Here is a 13,972-nt window from a genome sequence, read left to right on the forward strand (position 1 = left end):
TCCCTTTCAGGACTACATGTACACTCACCCGATGATCACACTACACTTTCACATGTATATGTAAAGGGCACAACAGATCCCTCCAGCTTTATCACTGCACTTTTTTCCCTTGAATAATCACTCTATTATCCATTCCAGCTGGCAAGAAAGTGGAAGGTTATAAAAAAAGATTGTGAAAATTCCTTTAAACTTTTAATCAATTCTCACAGCTAGAGACCCATGGCAAACAATCAACTGAATAAGACACGACTGTTAACACTTGAACACATGAGCTAGGAATCACCCTTACAAGAGGAATAGTGGTCTCTTACTTTTGTTTTCTCTTTCTATGCTAACTTTGTTAATGTTCTTAGAGAGTAGCCCTGCTTCACCAACACTAACTGATGACACACTCTATGAATACTGGATGGGAAAGTTTCAAGTTATGAACAGGGATGAAAGAAATTTCATTAACTCTCTAAATAGTGTGTAAAATCAATATTGGTTTATTTCACTCAAAGCAAAAGTAAGCATGTCCAAACAGATGCATTCGTGTACTGTATCTTATGCAATGTTGACTGACATCAAACACTATTCTTAATCTAATTCTGTACTGTACCGCAGTGTACCATTGAAATGACTGTCAGTAGTACTTGTTAGTTATAGATGTGAAAAATGGCATTGTAATTAGGAAATTAGAGATCACATCTTAAAGAACAGTGTTTTTCTGAGAATCTCATTTGTTCCTTCATGAACAAAGTCTTAAAAATTGGATATTGTTAAAATGATCATCATAGCAGATTTAATTTAATAAATCAAAGACAGTATTCAAACAGATTGGTTCAAACTTTATGAATTTTTTCTTCAACAGAAATTTAAACCAGAGAAGAAAGAGATGTAAAGAAATATTTACGGCCAAAAGCAAAGTCTGTCCACAGGAAAAATTGCATGTATACAAACAATATTTTTCTTCAGTTTACAGAAAATTAAATCTTTTACATAAAAACTTCTTGCAGTTCCTGATAAAAAGTAGTGGGCAGGTATCAGTCAGTATCACACCCTGCATCAAGTGATTCCTAAATAAGGATCATCTTCACCCTGGGACCAAGTATCACCATCATCATCTCCAAGGTTACCATCTAAACTCTCAATGCCGTCACTTCCTCCATCTACTGAAAGAGGACAAGTCTTGGGGACAGCACCTGTTGATAGAAAAACAACTCCTTATCAAAGCTTTAAGTTCCTTTTAATTTAGGATTTTCCCGACTCCCCAAGATTTTTCAAGTCTGAACATACAGTGGTGCAAACAAGGAATTAGGATATTTCATACTTACAGACAAAGGACACTGGTGTAAATCTTTTGTTAAAACTGATCCTAGATGACATTCTTGATCCCCTTATCCTTTAGAAAAATAAATTCAAGACAATGAAATTAATGTACTTTAAGCAATGATATCAGATCACTTGGACAAAAAAAACTGTCAATAAAAGCTACTCAATTAATCTATATTTTCCCTTTTCTGAAAGTTATGTAATCCTTCAAAATTTCTGAGTTTTAAAGATATTCTAAGCCATCAAATAACATTGATTTAAGCAGTCTTGAATAAAATTTTCATGTTAACTGCACTTACAATCCACTCTCATTGCTAAGAAACGACTTCAGGAGTGGTGATGACACACTAGTACTTGATTCTGTGAATAAATGAATAAATAGATAAATAAACAAATAAATAAATAGATAGAAAAATGAAAAAAAAAAACTCAGAAAAAAAAGCGACAAACAATTTATTCGACTAGATTCCGGTATACATCACTCAAAGTTAAAACTCTAGCGCAACCTTAGCGCATTAAAAGAGTTTAAATTACGTAAACAATATCATGCATGACCTGCCCTAGTGGCACACCAATTTGGTTTCAGGATTGTAAAGTATAACAACAGTGATTAGCTTAAAAGACCAAACACTGACACACACTAAGTAGATTCATGAACGATACATTCTTTCTGTAGGTAAAAGTTAAAAGGGAATCGTAATCGAGAGGAGAATCGATACGATTGACCGGTCTGTCTTCCAAAGCGTGTGTTACAGCAGTAATCAGATGAATTTTGTACTCACTTTGTGACACATTTTTCAAGACGCAGGAGGACAAATGCTACAACAAATATAAAAATAAAGATCAGTATTAGTATTTATTGGATCGGACTAGTCTTATGGCATTGATCACCTTTGCCGCAGACGTAGAACGAGTCAGGGAACGCAAACAACGTGCAGCAGCCGCCATTTTGAATTTACCGCTGATCAAGGTACATCGCCTTTATCATTCAGCGTGTAAAGCATGATGGGAAGGTAACAAAATGGCGGCGTTATCTGCACGTTGTATAAGATCATTTGCTCGTGTTTCAGTGCAAATGTCGGTAAGAAGTCTAGATAGCCTGATCTAAAGCAATGAAAATAATACACTGACTGACCAGATTTTTATTTTTGCACAGAAAACAGCTCTGAATGCGAACAGCGCGACACAAGGTAACCAGTGCTCCAATATTTTTGCTTCCATGGTTGTTGATGTATTAAACGACAAATTATGTAACAGAGCAACATAACGAGCATACTATAATCAGTACTATTTATCTTTTTTTAGTGAGAAGTTTGTCCTCTGCAGCAGGAAAATCCATTCTCCGAGACTGTGGATTGTAAGTATTTTTGGGTGACGTTGTCACGTGTAAATAGTGTTCTTTTGCGATCAACCGTTTAAGATGGTTTGGTTGATCTGTTTTCTTGAGAATAACCCGTTTTGGTTGATTTAGTTGAAACCAAATTGAATCAGTTGAAAAGCACGGGCAGTGGGACTCTCGCAGTAAACAAACAAAACTGCTTAGTTACTTGCGCTATTTCTATACACACTGGATACTGAAGGTAGTTGGATGCAATCCCCTTCGCTTGAAAACAGTATGTTTTCTTACGTGAGCTATGGAGAAATCGTGCATCACTCAATCTCTTCATCTTCCAAAAAATATTTCCTGAAAAGAGCATTTTTTTCCCTTGCTGAAAATTTCAATTCCAAAGTCAATCAAGATCAGTGTAACATTTTGAGACAAGGCAATCAGATAAATTCATTTTGTACTGTAATTTGTCTTGTGATGATACATCTAGGCCTGTCTATATAATTGAAGGTTTTGTGTGGGAAAGTTCATGAAAGTAGTTATCCACAACTGTGTTTTGCCATTTTACTCATGCAGATTCCTTAACTCTCTTTGAACAAAAACCTATCTTTTTTAATATTGATGTGAAAAGTAAATAAAAATAAATTCTTAAAGATTGATCAAAAGCTGAAAATACAAAGTAGTTTGGGTGAATTTTGGAATAAATGTCATTTGTACTTCAAAAGACCGCAAACTTTTTGCACATTACTTGTGTTACTACCAGGCTCAAGACAATAGCAAGGGATAATGTTGTTAGAAATCTTGCCAGGAGACATACAAGGTTATCAGCAGCAGTCAGTAAGTACATTTTACATGTAATAAGTTACTTTGAGATTCAGGAAACCATGAACACTGAAAATTCATTGAACTTGGCCAGTAGCTCATTTCAAAATTACCCCAAGCCTCTTTCTCAAAGAGAGTCCCTCCATTTAAATCAGTGTCCACCTTGACCAAGTGACTGCCCATCAAGCCATTGTTGTAGTCTGTTTAATTAATGCTTGGAGGTGTTAGGTAAGTAATGACAGTACCAGCCATTCTAAAACTGCATAAATTTGTCCATGAAAACAGTTCTTTCCTTAGAGTTTGTTGAAAAATGAAACTGGTGTTAGAAATAACCCTGAAGATTTGAATTGTTTAGAAACAATCACAGCTATAATGTCAAACAAACTGCAAGGTTATTTCATTATTAATTATTATGTTTCTTTTTTTACCTCTGCCTTTTACTTAGATCAAATATTGTTTACATCGGTTGTGGATATGATGTGTGAAGATGAGGAGGGAAATGGTGATGATGATATCACCACGTCAGAACTTGTTACTGATGAGGATGAAATATTGAAAGTTTCCCGAATCCTTCACACTCTGTAATAAACTCTGCTGCTGTGCTCTTTAGGGCAATGCCAAATATTTTCTTGGCTTAACAAATTGTGCCCAAGATATTTCACAATGAAAAAGTTTTATCATCGCTCCACAATTACCAGCAGACTTTGATTTTATCTATGTTTCAAAGACAGTAAGCAATTTTATTTTTGGTTTTTATAGGTTTGGTGATATCAAACCCACCTGTGATGATAGAAAACTCAGAATCAGATGATGATAGTTTGGAGGCTGTTTGTGGAGATGATGATGAAACATTTTCGTGTTGCGAAGAAGCAATACCTGGTCTCTGAAACATTTGTAATGAAACAATTGTGAATGTGACCCTATAAGGTTACATAATGGTTTTATCTGTCTGTAAGATTATCTTTCTTTTTATTAATAAATGTTTTGCCTTAACTATTATCTCTCTGTAAGATTGTCTTACTTTTATCAATAAATGGTTTGCCTTAATTATTAACTCAGGTATCTATGTACATCAACCAATCATGAAACCATCTGGAGACAAAATTCTCATGCCAAGAGTTCAAAGTCAGACTGAGCTAAGCTTGAACCTAAAGTCCCTTAAATCTTGAATACAGCACAACGCCAATCGGTTACCGCTACTCCCCCATTCTCTAAGTTCCCACTCCTCCAACAGGTATCAGGTTACATCATCCCAGAACTCATTGCGTGATTATCACTATGCTTGTAAACTGACAGTGCATGGATCATAATTGAAACAAACTCGCATCATTATTTGGGTTAATATATAAAAATGTTAGATTAAGGAAAACAAATTTGCTCTCAATCCTATGCCTTACAGGAAAGGAAGAGTGAAAAGATAATACAAACGGCTTCTTCATGATCCCTGAGTATGAAAAACCCAATTAACTCATCAACTACGTTGTTTTTTTAATGTGTAAGTAATGGAGCGTTTTTAAGATCGCGATGAGTGATCGACCTTACACGATGTTAGGGGGGACGAGGTCACTTAACGTGGAGGCGACTTGGCAGGGAAGCGCAGTGATCAGCATTCTCTGCAACAGCTCACGAATGAGTTTATTAAAGAGTACCCCTTTTCCTTATTTATATCAACGGCTCATTTTTTACTGGGCTGTCTATTGAAAAGAAAAACAAAACCTTTTTAAGGCGTAGGGAAAGATTTCGACCCTGGCCTCGACTCACTTACTGCTCGAATACGTACTGTTGTTTATCTCGTTTTGTACTAATTGGATAAAAACACACCAGGTGTTAGTAGGCAGAAGGTCAAATGAATTAAATTTTTCGCCAATTTTCTCCTGCTATGTAAAGGTGTAAGAATTCAAGCTAAGAGAGTATAAACAGTTTATAATCTCTTTTTAAACTTATTTTAAAACAATTCCTTGGCTTTTAAGACCGATTTAACCAGCTTTGAGTTCTATAAACAGGTTATTTCACTTCACTCGAATCAAATTCGATAAATACTTATCTGTTTGGGTGTATCAGCTTCGGTAGCTTTTTCTTCTTGACTTGTCGAGGTGCACTTACCGCAAAAAGGCTGAATCGTTCAATGGCCTCCCAAAGCATCTAATTATTCACAGAGATCTCATCCGTTTACGACTTTTGGCTCTCAGATACGTTTATTTCTTTCTCTATAACCACCTATTGCATATTGTAATTGTGGATTACAGAATAAGAGTTCTTTAACTGCAACGCAGTGACATATAGGTATCCAACCCAAAGTATTCAAAACTTAAGACGAGCTTTATTGATAAAATGAATTAAATATATAAACCACCTGTTAGGGGAACTGGTACAAAGCCGACGTAGATTTCATTAAAGCGGCTTTACATACGAAAACACCATAAAATGGATACCTCTGGAGCAGCCTGTACTAACGGTCATCAGTACTTGATCAGTTTTATCGCCAAAATGAACCAGATGCGAGAATCTGAGGTGCTATGTGATGTCGTACTAATGACAGAGAATGGAAGCAAAAAGTTCTATGCGCACAGAGCTGTTCTTGCCGCAAGCAGTGCATATTTTTACAAGCTCTATACAGGTACTTCGTTATCAAGGTACAACAGAGAAACAGTTCTACAAGGCATAACAGACTCTATTCTTCAGATTGTTTTGGATTACATCTACTCTGCTCACATCTTTGTTACTGATGCAAACATTGAAGAGATACTTTGCGCTTCTTTTCACTTGGGATTAGAATCGTTGAAACTTGAATGTGAGCAGTTCCTCATTCGTTATATTTGTGTCGAGAACTGCATCAAAATGACGGCCATGGCTCGCATCTACTCATGCAAGAAACTTCTGCTGGAAGGAAAGAAATTCATGACAGAAAATTTCTTGGAGATTCAAAACTCGGAGGAATTCTTCAAAATGCCAAAAGAGCAACTGGAGGAAATTATCGCAGACGACGACTTGAACGTGAAAAATGAGGAACAAATTTTCAATTCAATTCGTGCGTGGACAAACTTTGATGTTATTTCAAGGCGTGACTCATTTTCCGACTTATTGAGTCACGTGCGACTGCCTTTCATCGCACGAACCTTTCTGCTCGGCACGATCGATAAGGATCCGTTAGTGACGTCATGTTCGATTTGTAGAGGTATAGTAGCCGAGGCCATGTCTTACAAAATGGCCGGCCACAAGGAGAAGAAATTGCTTCAGAATGAGAGAACTAAACGGAGGTAAATGTATGGTTAGAGCAATTTTCAATCGAGTGTCGAGAGTAATCTGGGATTGCATTGATTTTACTTTGCCTTACTCTGTGTTTGGTCCAGAAAATTCGCGCCACCGTCTCGACCAAACTGAAGCAAAAGTAAAGCCATGTAATTCCGACACAGTCGCTTGCGTGTTTTCCTGCGCTTTAGACAGTTTGGTTGGTTTTACTTTGAGTTCTCATTGGCTCTTAAGAGAATTTTTCTCTCCTCTGTTAGGACACTCAATCGCAAAGTGATTTAAAATTCATCAACTTAGTGGAGGGGCGGGGAGGGGACGCGATGACGTACTGGTCAGCACGCCAGATATCAGGTTGAGAGGTCCTTGAGCGACCTTGACTGTTGTGTTCTTAGGCAAGTAACCGCGATAAGATCTGGTTGGAATGGACCCTAGGCTCGAAAGACTTAACTTAGGCCTAAAAGTTCCGTGCTAAACATTTTTTTTAGGTACTACATGATCGTCAATTCAAAATATCCTTGAAATCCTTTCTCTCTTTGAGAATACCAGGTGGAAGTCTCACTTGACAGATGTTATCATTCTGGTGGGTGGAGCCATTGAAAATGGCGTCCAAGCTTGCTGTCATTGTTTCAGTCCGCTGACCAATAAATGGTACTGCCTGTCTCCAGTGATTGACAGTAGGTTGAACTTTGGCCTGGCCAGGTTACATCGCTGGTTGTATGTCGTTGGTGGTTCTACTTCTGGAGAGAATATGAACGTTCTTTCAAGTGTAGAAAGGCTGGATCCAAAATTCAACACATGGGAGAAAATCACCTCAACTACGTCAGGTAAGAGTGGTAGACAAAGGTCTGAGAAGAAAAATGCAGTCTCCTGAGATTCTCAATGAATGTGAATTAAGTCCTGTAGTGTATCCTACGCTAACAATTTAAGAACTGTTATACTCAGGCAAGAAAGAAGACCTTGTCGAGCTAGAGAAGGAGGATTAAAGGTGTGAAAACTTTAACTCAAAATGAGAACAACGAGGTTTGAACGCAGAAAGCATAACTCTAGCCCTAAGAAAACAATTCAAGCTAAAAGATATACCCAGAAATTTATCCGCAGCTGACCCCTGAGTTAATTGCGACAGAAAGAAATTTCATATATCAAGGTTTGTTTCTTTTTTATTTTTCGTTTGTTTGTTTATCTTTAGGTCGCTTTAACCACGAGACCGTCGAGCTCAATGGGAAAATTTACGTCGTGGGAGGGGTCCTGGGAAATAGTAATCAGGAGCAAGCAATGGATTGCTATGATCACGTGACTGATTCTTGGTTCTCGCTGTCCTCGCCCCGTCAGACCCGTTTTACACACTGTGCTGTGTCATTGGATGGATATGTTTATGTTATTGGGGGTAAAGATGCTCTGAGAAAATTCGGCTCTAAATGATAACATAGTTCTCTCCAAATAGTTTCGTTTGAGTTTCATTTCCTGTCAATTATGTACCTCGTCTTTGTTAGCTTCAAAGTAATTGTTGGTTTTCCAACACATTTTTTTAGGATTTAAGCGACACTAGAGGCGGTTGTAGTTGGTATCAGGTTCGTGTTTGTATTAAACTAAAAATTGTCCGTCTGTGCTTGAGCCGTCACGGTAATGTCTCAGTCTGATTGAACCGGACTATATTGTGGGTCCAGAGCTCTCCGACACTTGCTATAAATTATGGTGACTCTTAACCTCTGAATCACATTGCAAAAAGATAAACCTGAGTATACCGATTGCAATTCGGACAGCAAAGATCCCAAGGTGTAGACTCCGCATTTTAATAAAGCACATAGAGCTAGAACCACATGGCAGGCCTTCATCTCTAAAAAGAATTATTATTATTATGAGAGGTCGCTGACCAAAAAATTAGCGTCTGTTCGAGGTTAACAAAAGAAATAGTGCTTTGATATCGACTGATTAAAGAACAAGTATCAAAAACAACGAAACCGATGGGAGCCTTTTGTAGAACACTCTTTCCGTTTAATTTTGCTGAGAACATGCAGTTGTTAAGCTTTTCTTATATCATTCTTCTGAAGGTGTCTCCAAAAACAACACAGTCCTGAAAACAGTAGAGAAATATGACCCGCAACAAGACAAATGGACCCATGTCGCCAGTCTACACACCCCGCGCAGCGGAGCATGTACAGTGGTACTCTTGGGTCGGATCTACGTCATGGGAGGCGGGTCAGATTTTCGTAACATTTTGAGCTCCTGTGAGATTTACGAGCCAGAAAGAAATAAATGGATCTACGGGAAAGGTAGGTGAAATTTCATCTCAAATGTCTCAGTACTAGAAGTTCCCAACTTTCCATACAGTAAAAACCCACATAAAAGAACACCCATTTTCGCGATTTCGGGGTTCAGGCTGATTGGGTTCTTATATATCGGGTATTTTAGGTGAAATCAGCCTGAAAGTGTTCTCAAGTGTTCTTAATTTTTTACTTCTAAAAAAATGTAAGGGATTTACTAACTATGATGAAATACATAACTTTGAGAGAAAATTAAACTTGAGACACACAACATTAGAAAATAAATTGCGCAACCGAGCATATTTTTCATGTAATTATCAAGACTTTAAATAGCAAGTGAATCGAAATTGTTATTATTATTATTATTGTTGTTGTTTGATTTATCATCCACGGGTTTATATCGAATTAATTTGATGGCCTGTTCCCAGTTGGCTTGTTAGCTCAATTGGTAGAGCGCTGCACTAGTATCGCAGAGGTCAGTGGTTCGAATCCCGTACAGGCCTGAAATTTTTTCAGGTCTGATTTTCACTATTGCTCAAATAGTGCTTTACTGCGAAGGATCGTTCTCATATACGTCTCATAACCGCAGTTCACACATATGTTTCATATGTTTGTTGTTGTTTGATTTATCATCCACGGGTTTATATCGAATTAATTTGATGGCCTGTTCCCAGTTGGCTTGTTAGCTCAATTGGTAGAGCGCTGCACTAGTATCGCAGAGGCCAGTGGTTCGAATCCCGTACAGGCCTGAAATTTTTTCAGGTCTGATTTTCACTATTGCTCAAATAGTGCTTTACTGCGAAGGATCGTTCTCATATACATTATTATTATTAAATTACTAGCATTTATACAGAGATCTTAGTGTAATACCACGGTAAAGCTGCATACAGTGTTTGTTCTATTAAACTGAAAAGGGAAGAGTTTTTATATATAAGAACAATTTTCAATTTTCAGGCTGAATGTGTTCTTATATGTATGCTCCTTTTTTACCAAATTTCAGCCTGGGTGTTCATAATCCACATGTTCTTGTATGCGGGTTTTTACTGTAGTTAAAATATCAATTCAGCTTATTTGCAACATATCAACGTATACGTCCTCCTCACCCGCGTGTGAGGGATTAGGAGAGCGTGAGCCCTGGGAACGAGATTGATATCATTGTTGATCCGTATGGGAAGTGTTAGGAGAAACCTTAATGTTTGCTAATTTAAGCAAAACCCTTGGCTTTTTTTCTTGGCGGTTTTGCCCTCTCGTATCTTGAGATAACAATCCAGCCAATTTTGACCGCTTAAACAGACTTGATTAACAAAGAGATTGAAATTTAAAAAGGCGAACAGTACGAGGAATCAAACAGGGGAGAGCTTTTAAATTCGTACAATTTTACTTTATTGAAAACCTCAGTCTTCCTCAAAGGATATTTTCCACTTCCTACTGTAGATATGAACACCAAACGTGACCGCGCAGGCGCAGCAACATTTGGTGGGAAGATCTACGTGTTTGGTGGTTCTTATGGTCACGTGGCAGTGACATCAGTGGAATGTTATGATCGGCGGGTGGAAGAGTGGAACATTATAACAGAGCTACCTTACCCACGGTACGGGTTTCGCTGCGCAAAGACCGTTGTCAGTAGAGACATGATGGCAGAGGTTCCTCCAAAGCCGAGAGAACCTGCTCAGGAAAAGTTGATCTAGACCAGGCTTAGAGCTGCGTAATGTGCTTGTCCACCATGCAGCTTGGACATTTCTTGAACTGTCAATTCTTAGGATTTTAAGGTTTGTCCTCCATCAGCAAATATAAGCTCCCGTAACCTACGCAGCTTGCGGTTTCATGCGCGCTCTAAAGTGATGGGCGGCGAAGTCGTATTTGGGGTGTATCCAGGCTCTTAGCATATCTTGATATTTTTCATCCCAAACTGAACGCAAATTGGTAACTAGTGTTCGCGGCTCGTTCGCTTCACAAAACCACCAGATAGGAAGTCTAAAGGCCCTGCAGGAAAAAAAAAACACTCCCGCGGAATGCAACGCCACTACAATTTACTACAAATCATTGGTCAAATAAAAACTCTCCTGGAGGAGGTTCCTTCTCTAAATAATTGTATGAGATCTTCGCAATCTTAACTGAAATGTTCGGCAATAAGTCACAGTGTTCAAATGGGAGACTGATGTATACCGGAAGTTTAGTGTTCATTCAAAGCCGCTTTTCCGGTACGGGGTAACGCCCACTTTTGAATTACTGGCTATGTAAAATGAGTGACGCCTTTGGTTCTGATATCCGTCTATTTGCGAAGTGAGTTCAACATCGCTATATCTCAGCCTTTATCAGAGCTAAGAATTTACAAAGGAAATTTGTGAACATTGGACGTTTCTTAAAAAATATGTTATCATTGATCCGAGAAATATAGAGGTGGGAATATTCGGACAAAACTTCAACCGAAAACGAAAGGTAGTTAGACGTATTTAGCTCTATATTGAATAGGAAATTATCTACAAAATTTTGCAGCTGAGGAGATTTAAAAGCCGACTAAGTTGTATTTTATTTTAAGATAATCAAAAAACGTTACAGTGATTTGAAAAAAATATATAAACAGCCAATTAGACTGGGATGCGATACGTGATGGCTTTCGTTTGCCCGAGTTAACGGTAGAAGCAGCTCACTTATTCCGGTTCTTTGACGGTACTTCGCCCAAATTAAATCAATTAAATGAATATTAAACTGTATTTCAAAGTTCTTTGGTACCTGAAAAAACCTCTCGTTCCCCCTCACCCAACCAAGTTTCCGCCTCACCATGTGAACCCCGCCTGGGGACCCTCGACGTGAGGTTTCTGGTTTCTCTTTTACTTGATTCAAAAATAAAATTTGCAAAACAGCCGAGACGCATTGAGTTAATTTTATTTCCGGAGATTATCATGTGCATGCCTAGTCTCTTCCTTCCTTTGCATCGTTTAAAGCAAATCTTGTAAAGCACTCTAAATATATTGATAAAATATCTTTTGGTTGTAGTTCTACCATTACATTTAAGAACTCTGATGATTTTATGTATTTTTAGATGCTATTTTTATATTTTTATTTGTTATTGAAATTTGTAAGTTTCTTTGTCTAAATTAATGTGAATTTAAATCATCTAGTTGATACATTTTGTCAATATTTATTTATACATAGCAGGTCCACATCAGCTTTTGCTGCCATATTTTTAACCTGCATCAGTAAATAAAATATGTGTGTATGAATGAATGTATGTATGTATGTATGTATGTATGTATGTATGTATGTATGTATGTATGAGTTTTACAGTAGTACAGAACTATGGAACAGTAACACAGCGAGAATGGAGGTCGTGTAGCCGGTCATTCTTTCAGTTCCTTCTATGGTTGTTTCAAATGGTCGAAACGACTTTTCATAGAAGTCTTAGGAAATTGACGTGATTTGAAATCAAGTTTAACGAGTTATTAACTTGGTGAAGTAATAATCCTAGAATAGTAGCCCTATGCTTCAAGTGAGTAAAGAGAATCAACGAGTGAATCTAATTTGGTCTGAATTGGAACTGCTTTTGTTCCCTGGCTATATAATTGTATCGTTCTCCTAATTAAAGGATGTTTCTAAACTGTACGCAAGTCAGTGAGCCTGTGTTTAATGATATTGAGTAAGTTTCCGATCAAGGACCTCTTCGGTTCACTTTCTTTAGGCGTAAGTGTTCATGCATTTGCACAAATCTCAGACTGAAGGCCGAGTGGTCCTGGGTTAAACTGAGTTTTAATGTGCAGAGGAAACATCGGTTTATCCTGTAATCTAAACCTTGTTAACCTGTTCCCAGCCTGATTTCTTTGAAGACATTTATAAGATAAAAAGACTTATCATACTGTTTCTTAAACTCGAAGGTTTCCAATATGCGGGCTTTTATATTTCAATACTGTACCAAAGGTAGTGAGATCACGTGAAAGGCGTAATACTCAAGGGGTATGCTGGTTCAGTCTCCTAATCTCGCTCATGACACCTTCAATCTATCTTAACCATTAACAAGTACTCACGTGCCATATTGTGAAGGGCACTTCATTTTGAATAAAAGAGAAAAAAGAACAGTCTAGTGATACCAGAAAGGTTCCACCGTCAATAAGTCAAATATAAAGGTAAACGCCCCGGGCCTGTGTTGATCGTTGAAGTCAGTTTGTCTGGTCAAAATAGGGTGGGCGTTTATTACAAAGAGCCCGTTGGAAGACATTACGGTATTTCAACTCCTTTCGATAAAGATCCTCGTGAGAAAAATAGGTTCCAGGCTTATATCCTTTTATTAACTGCAGTAACACAAAAAATAACAGAGATTTGATGTAAATATTCTTTTTTAGGACCTCTTTGATCTTATTTTGGTGGTTCATAAGGTGTTTTTTTTTTCTGATCGATATTCTTCCGTGTCTTGTGTCAGTGCTGAGTTTTATCACCGATGAAACATATTGGATTCCTGTCAAAATTATTATAATTAAAAATAATAATGATTAAGTTACGGTGTATGACAACACTAGATATAGAAATGTGGTTTTCGGCTTTTTTTTTTTTTTTTAGTCGGTTTAAGATGGATCCCTATTGATTTAGACTCACCCGCTGATTTTATAATAAACAAGTTTTGTTTGAAAAACTGAATAGATTAAAAACCATCAACAACAACAAAACACCGGCTAATGCTTTCTAATGTCTCGCTTTTTAGGTCAAAGGGGATGTAAAATATTTTTAACAAGAGCAAAAGTGTACTTGATCGCTAAAAGAGGTTCATAGGGAAAGCTGTATTGAAGAGTGGAAAAATTTTAAGACATGATGAAATAGAAAGCTTAAAATATCCCTGTTTGGTGGAATGATTAGTTATCAAAATAACGTCTGACAAAGGATCCCATTTGAAGTGATAGCAGATTCGTCAAGTGATCGTAAGTCAACTTTGCGCCAAAATTATGCAAGTCCTTATGTAAACAGTTTATACATTTTGGTATCGTCTGTTAACCAATCATCGTGCGCGTTGTAA

At 37.5% G+C, this 13,972-nt stretch overlaps 3 protein-coding genes across 5 annotated transcripts; 2 read left to right on the forward strand and 1 right to left on the reverse strand.

Moving 5' to 3' along the window:
- Positions 1 to 462: 462 nt before the first annotated feature.
- LOC111331910 (uncharacterized) lies at positions 463 to 5,739 on the reverse strand. Of its 2 annotated transcripts, none has more exons than XM_088762506.1 (5): positions 5,564 to 5,739; positions 2,094 to 2,130; positions 1,611 to 1,671; positions 1,314 to 1,381; positions 463 to 1,181 (listed from the first exon to the last, which is right to left on the reverse strand). In XM_088762506.1, the coding sequence occupies exons 1-5, from the start codon at positions 5,600 to 5,602 to the stop codon at positions 1,045 to 1,047; spliced, it is 342 nt and encodes a 113-aa protein (XP_088618632.1). In that variant the 5' UTR covers positions 5,603 to 5,739; the 3' UTR covers positions 463 to 1,044. The 2 variants fall into 2 exon arrangements, with proteins under 2 accessions (XP_088618632.1, XP_022792863.1); XM_022937128.2 differs by lacking the exon at positions 5,564 to 5,739 and adding an exon at positions 2,203 to 2,302.
- LOC111331909 (uncharacterized) lies at positions 2,288 to 4,459 on the forward strand. Of its 2 annotated transcripts, none has more exons than XM_022937126.2 (5): positions 2,288 to 2,392; positions 2,468 to 2,501; positions 2,617 to 2,668; positions 3,402 to 3,475; positions 3,906 to 4,459. In XM_022937126.2, exons 1-5 carry the CDS (start codon positions 2,333 to 2,335, stop codon positions 4,043 to 4,045), a joined length of 360 nt encoding a protein of 119 aa, XP_022792861.2. In that variant the 5' UTR covers positions 2,288 to 2,332; the 3' UTR covers positions 4,046 to 4,459. The 2 variants fall into 2 exon arrangements, with proteins under 2 accessions (XP_022792861.2, XP_022792862.2); XM_022937127.2 differs by having other exon boundaries at positions 2,291 to 2,392; positions 4,220 to 4,459.
- Positions 5,740 to 5,851: 112 nt separating the features above from the next.
- Positions 5,852 to 12,573, forward strand: LOC111331853 (kelch-like protein diablo). Its single transcript, XM_022937050.2, has 5 exons — positions 5,852 to 6,717; positions 7,256 to 7,533; positions 7,896 to 8,093; positions 8,758 to 8,979; positions 10,405 to 12,573. Exons 1-5 carry the CDS (start codon positions 5,885 to 5,887, stop codon positions 10,656 to 10,658), a joined length of 1,785 nt encoding a protein of 594 aa, XP_022792785.2. The 5' UTR covers positions 5,852 to 5,884; the 3' UTR covers positions 10,659 to 12,573.
- Positions 12,574 to 13,972: the final 1,399 nt, after the last annotated feature.

Source organism: Stylophora pistillata, chromosome 6, assembly GCF_964205215.1.
Source record: "Stylophora pistillata chromosome 6, jaStyPist1.2, whole genome shotgun sequence".
NCBI lineage: Eukaryota > Metazoa > Cnidaria > Anthozoa > Scleractinia > Pocilloporidae > Stylophora > Stylophora pistillata.

Coding starts and splice junctions, on each gene's coding strand:
- LOC111331853 (XM_022937050.2), top strand. CDS start 5,885: ATGGATACCTCTGGAGCAGCCTGTACTAACGGTCATCAGTACTTGATC. Junction 6,718..7,255: donor AATGAGAGAACTAAACGGAG/GTAAATGTATGG, acceptor TGAGAATACCAG/GTGGAAGTCTCACTTGACAG. Junction 8,094..8,757: donor ATATGTTTATGTTATTGGGG/GTAAAGATGCTC, acceptor ATTCTTCTGAAG/GTGTCTCCAAAAACAACACA.
- LOC111331910 (XM_022937128.2), bottom strand. CDS start 2,259: ATGGCGGCTGCTGCACGTTGTTTGCGTTCCCTGACTCGTTCTACGTCT. Junction 2,131..2,202: donor GTTCTACGTCTGCGGCAAAG/GTGATCAATGCC, acceptor TATTTGTTGTAG/CATTTGTCCTCCTGCGTCTT. Junction 1,382..1,610: donor CTTAGCAATGAGAGTGGATT/GTAAGTGCAGTT, acceptor ATTTTTCTAAAG/GATAAGGGGATCAAGAATGT.
- LOC111331909 (XM_022937126.2), top strand. CDS start 2,333: ATGGCGGCGTTATCTGCACGTTGTATAAGATCATTTGCTCGTGTTTCA. Junction 2,502..2,616: donor TGCGAACAGCGCGACACAAG/GTAACCAGTGCT, acceptor ATCTTTTTTTAG/TGAGAAGTTTGTCCTCTGCA. Junction 2,669..3,401: donor ATTCTCCGAGACTGTGGATT/GTAAGTATTTTT, acceptor TGTTACTACCAG/GCTCAAGACAATAGCAAGGG.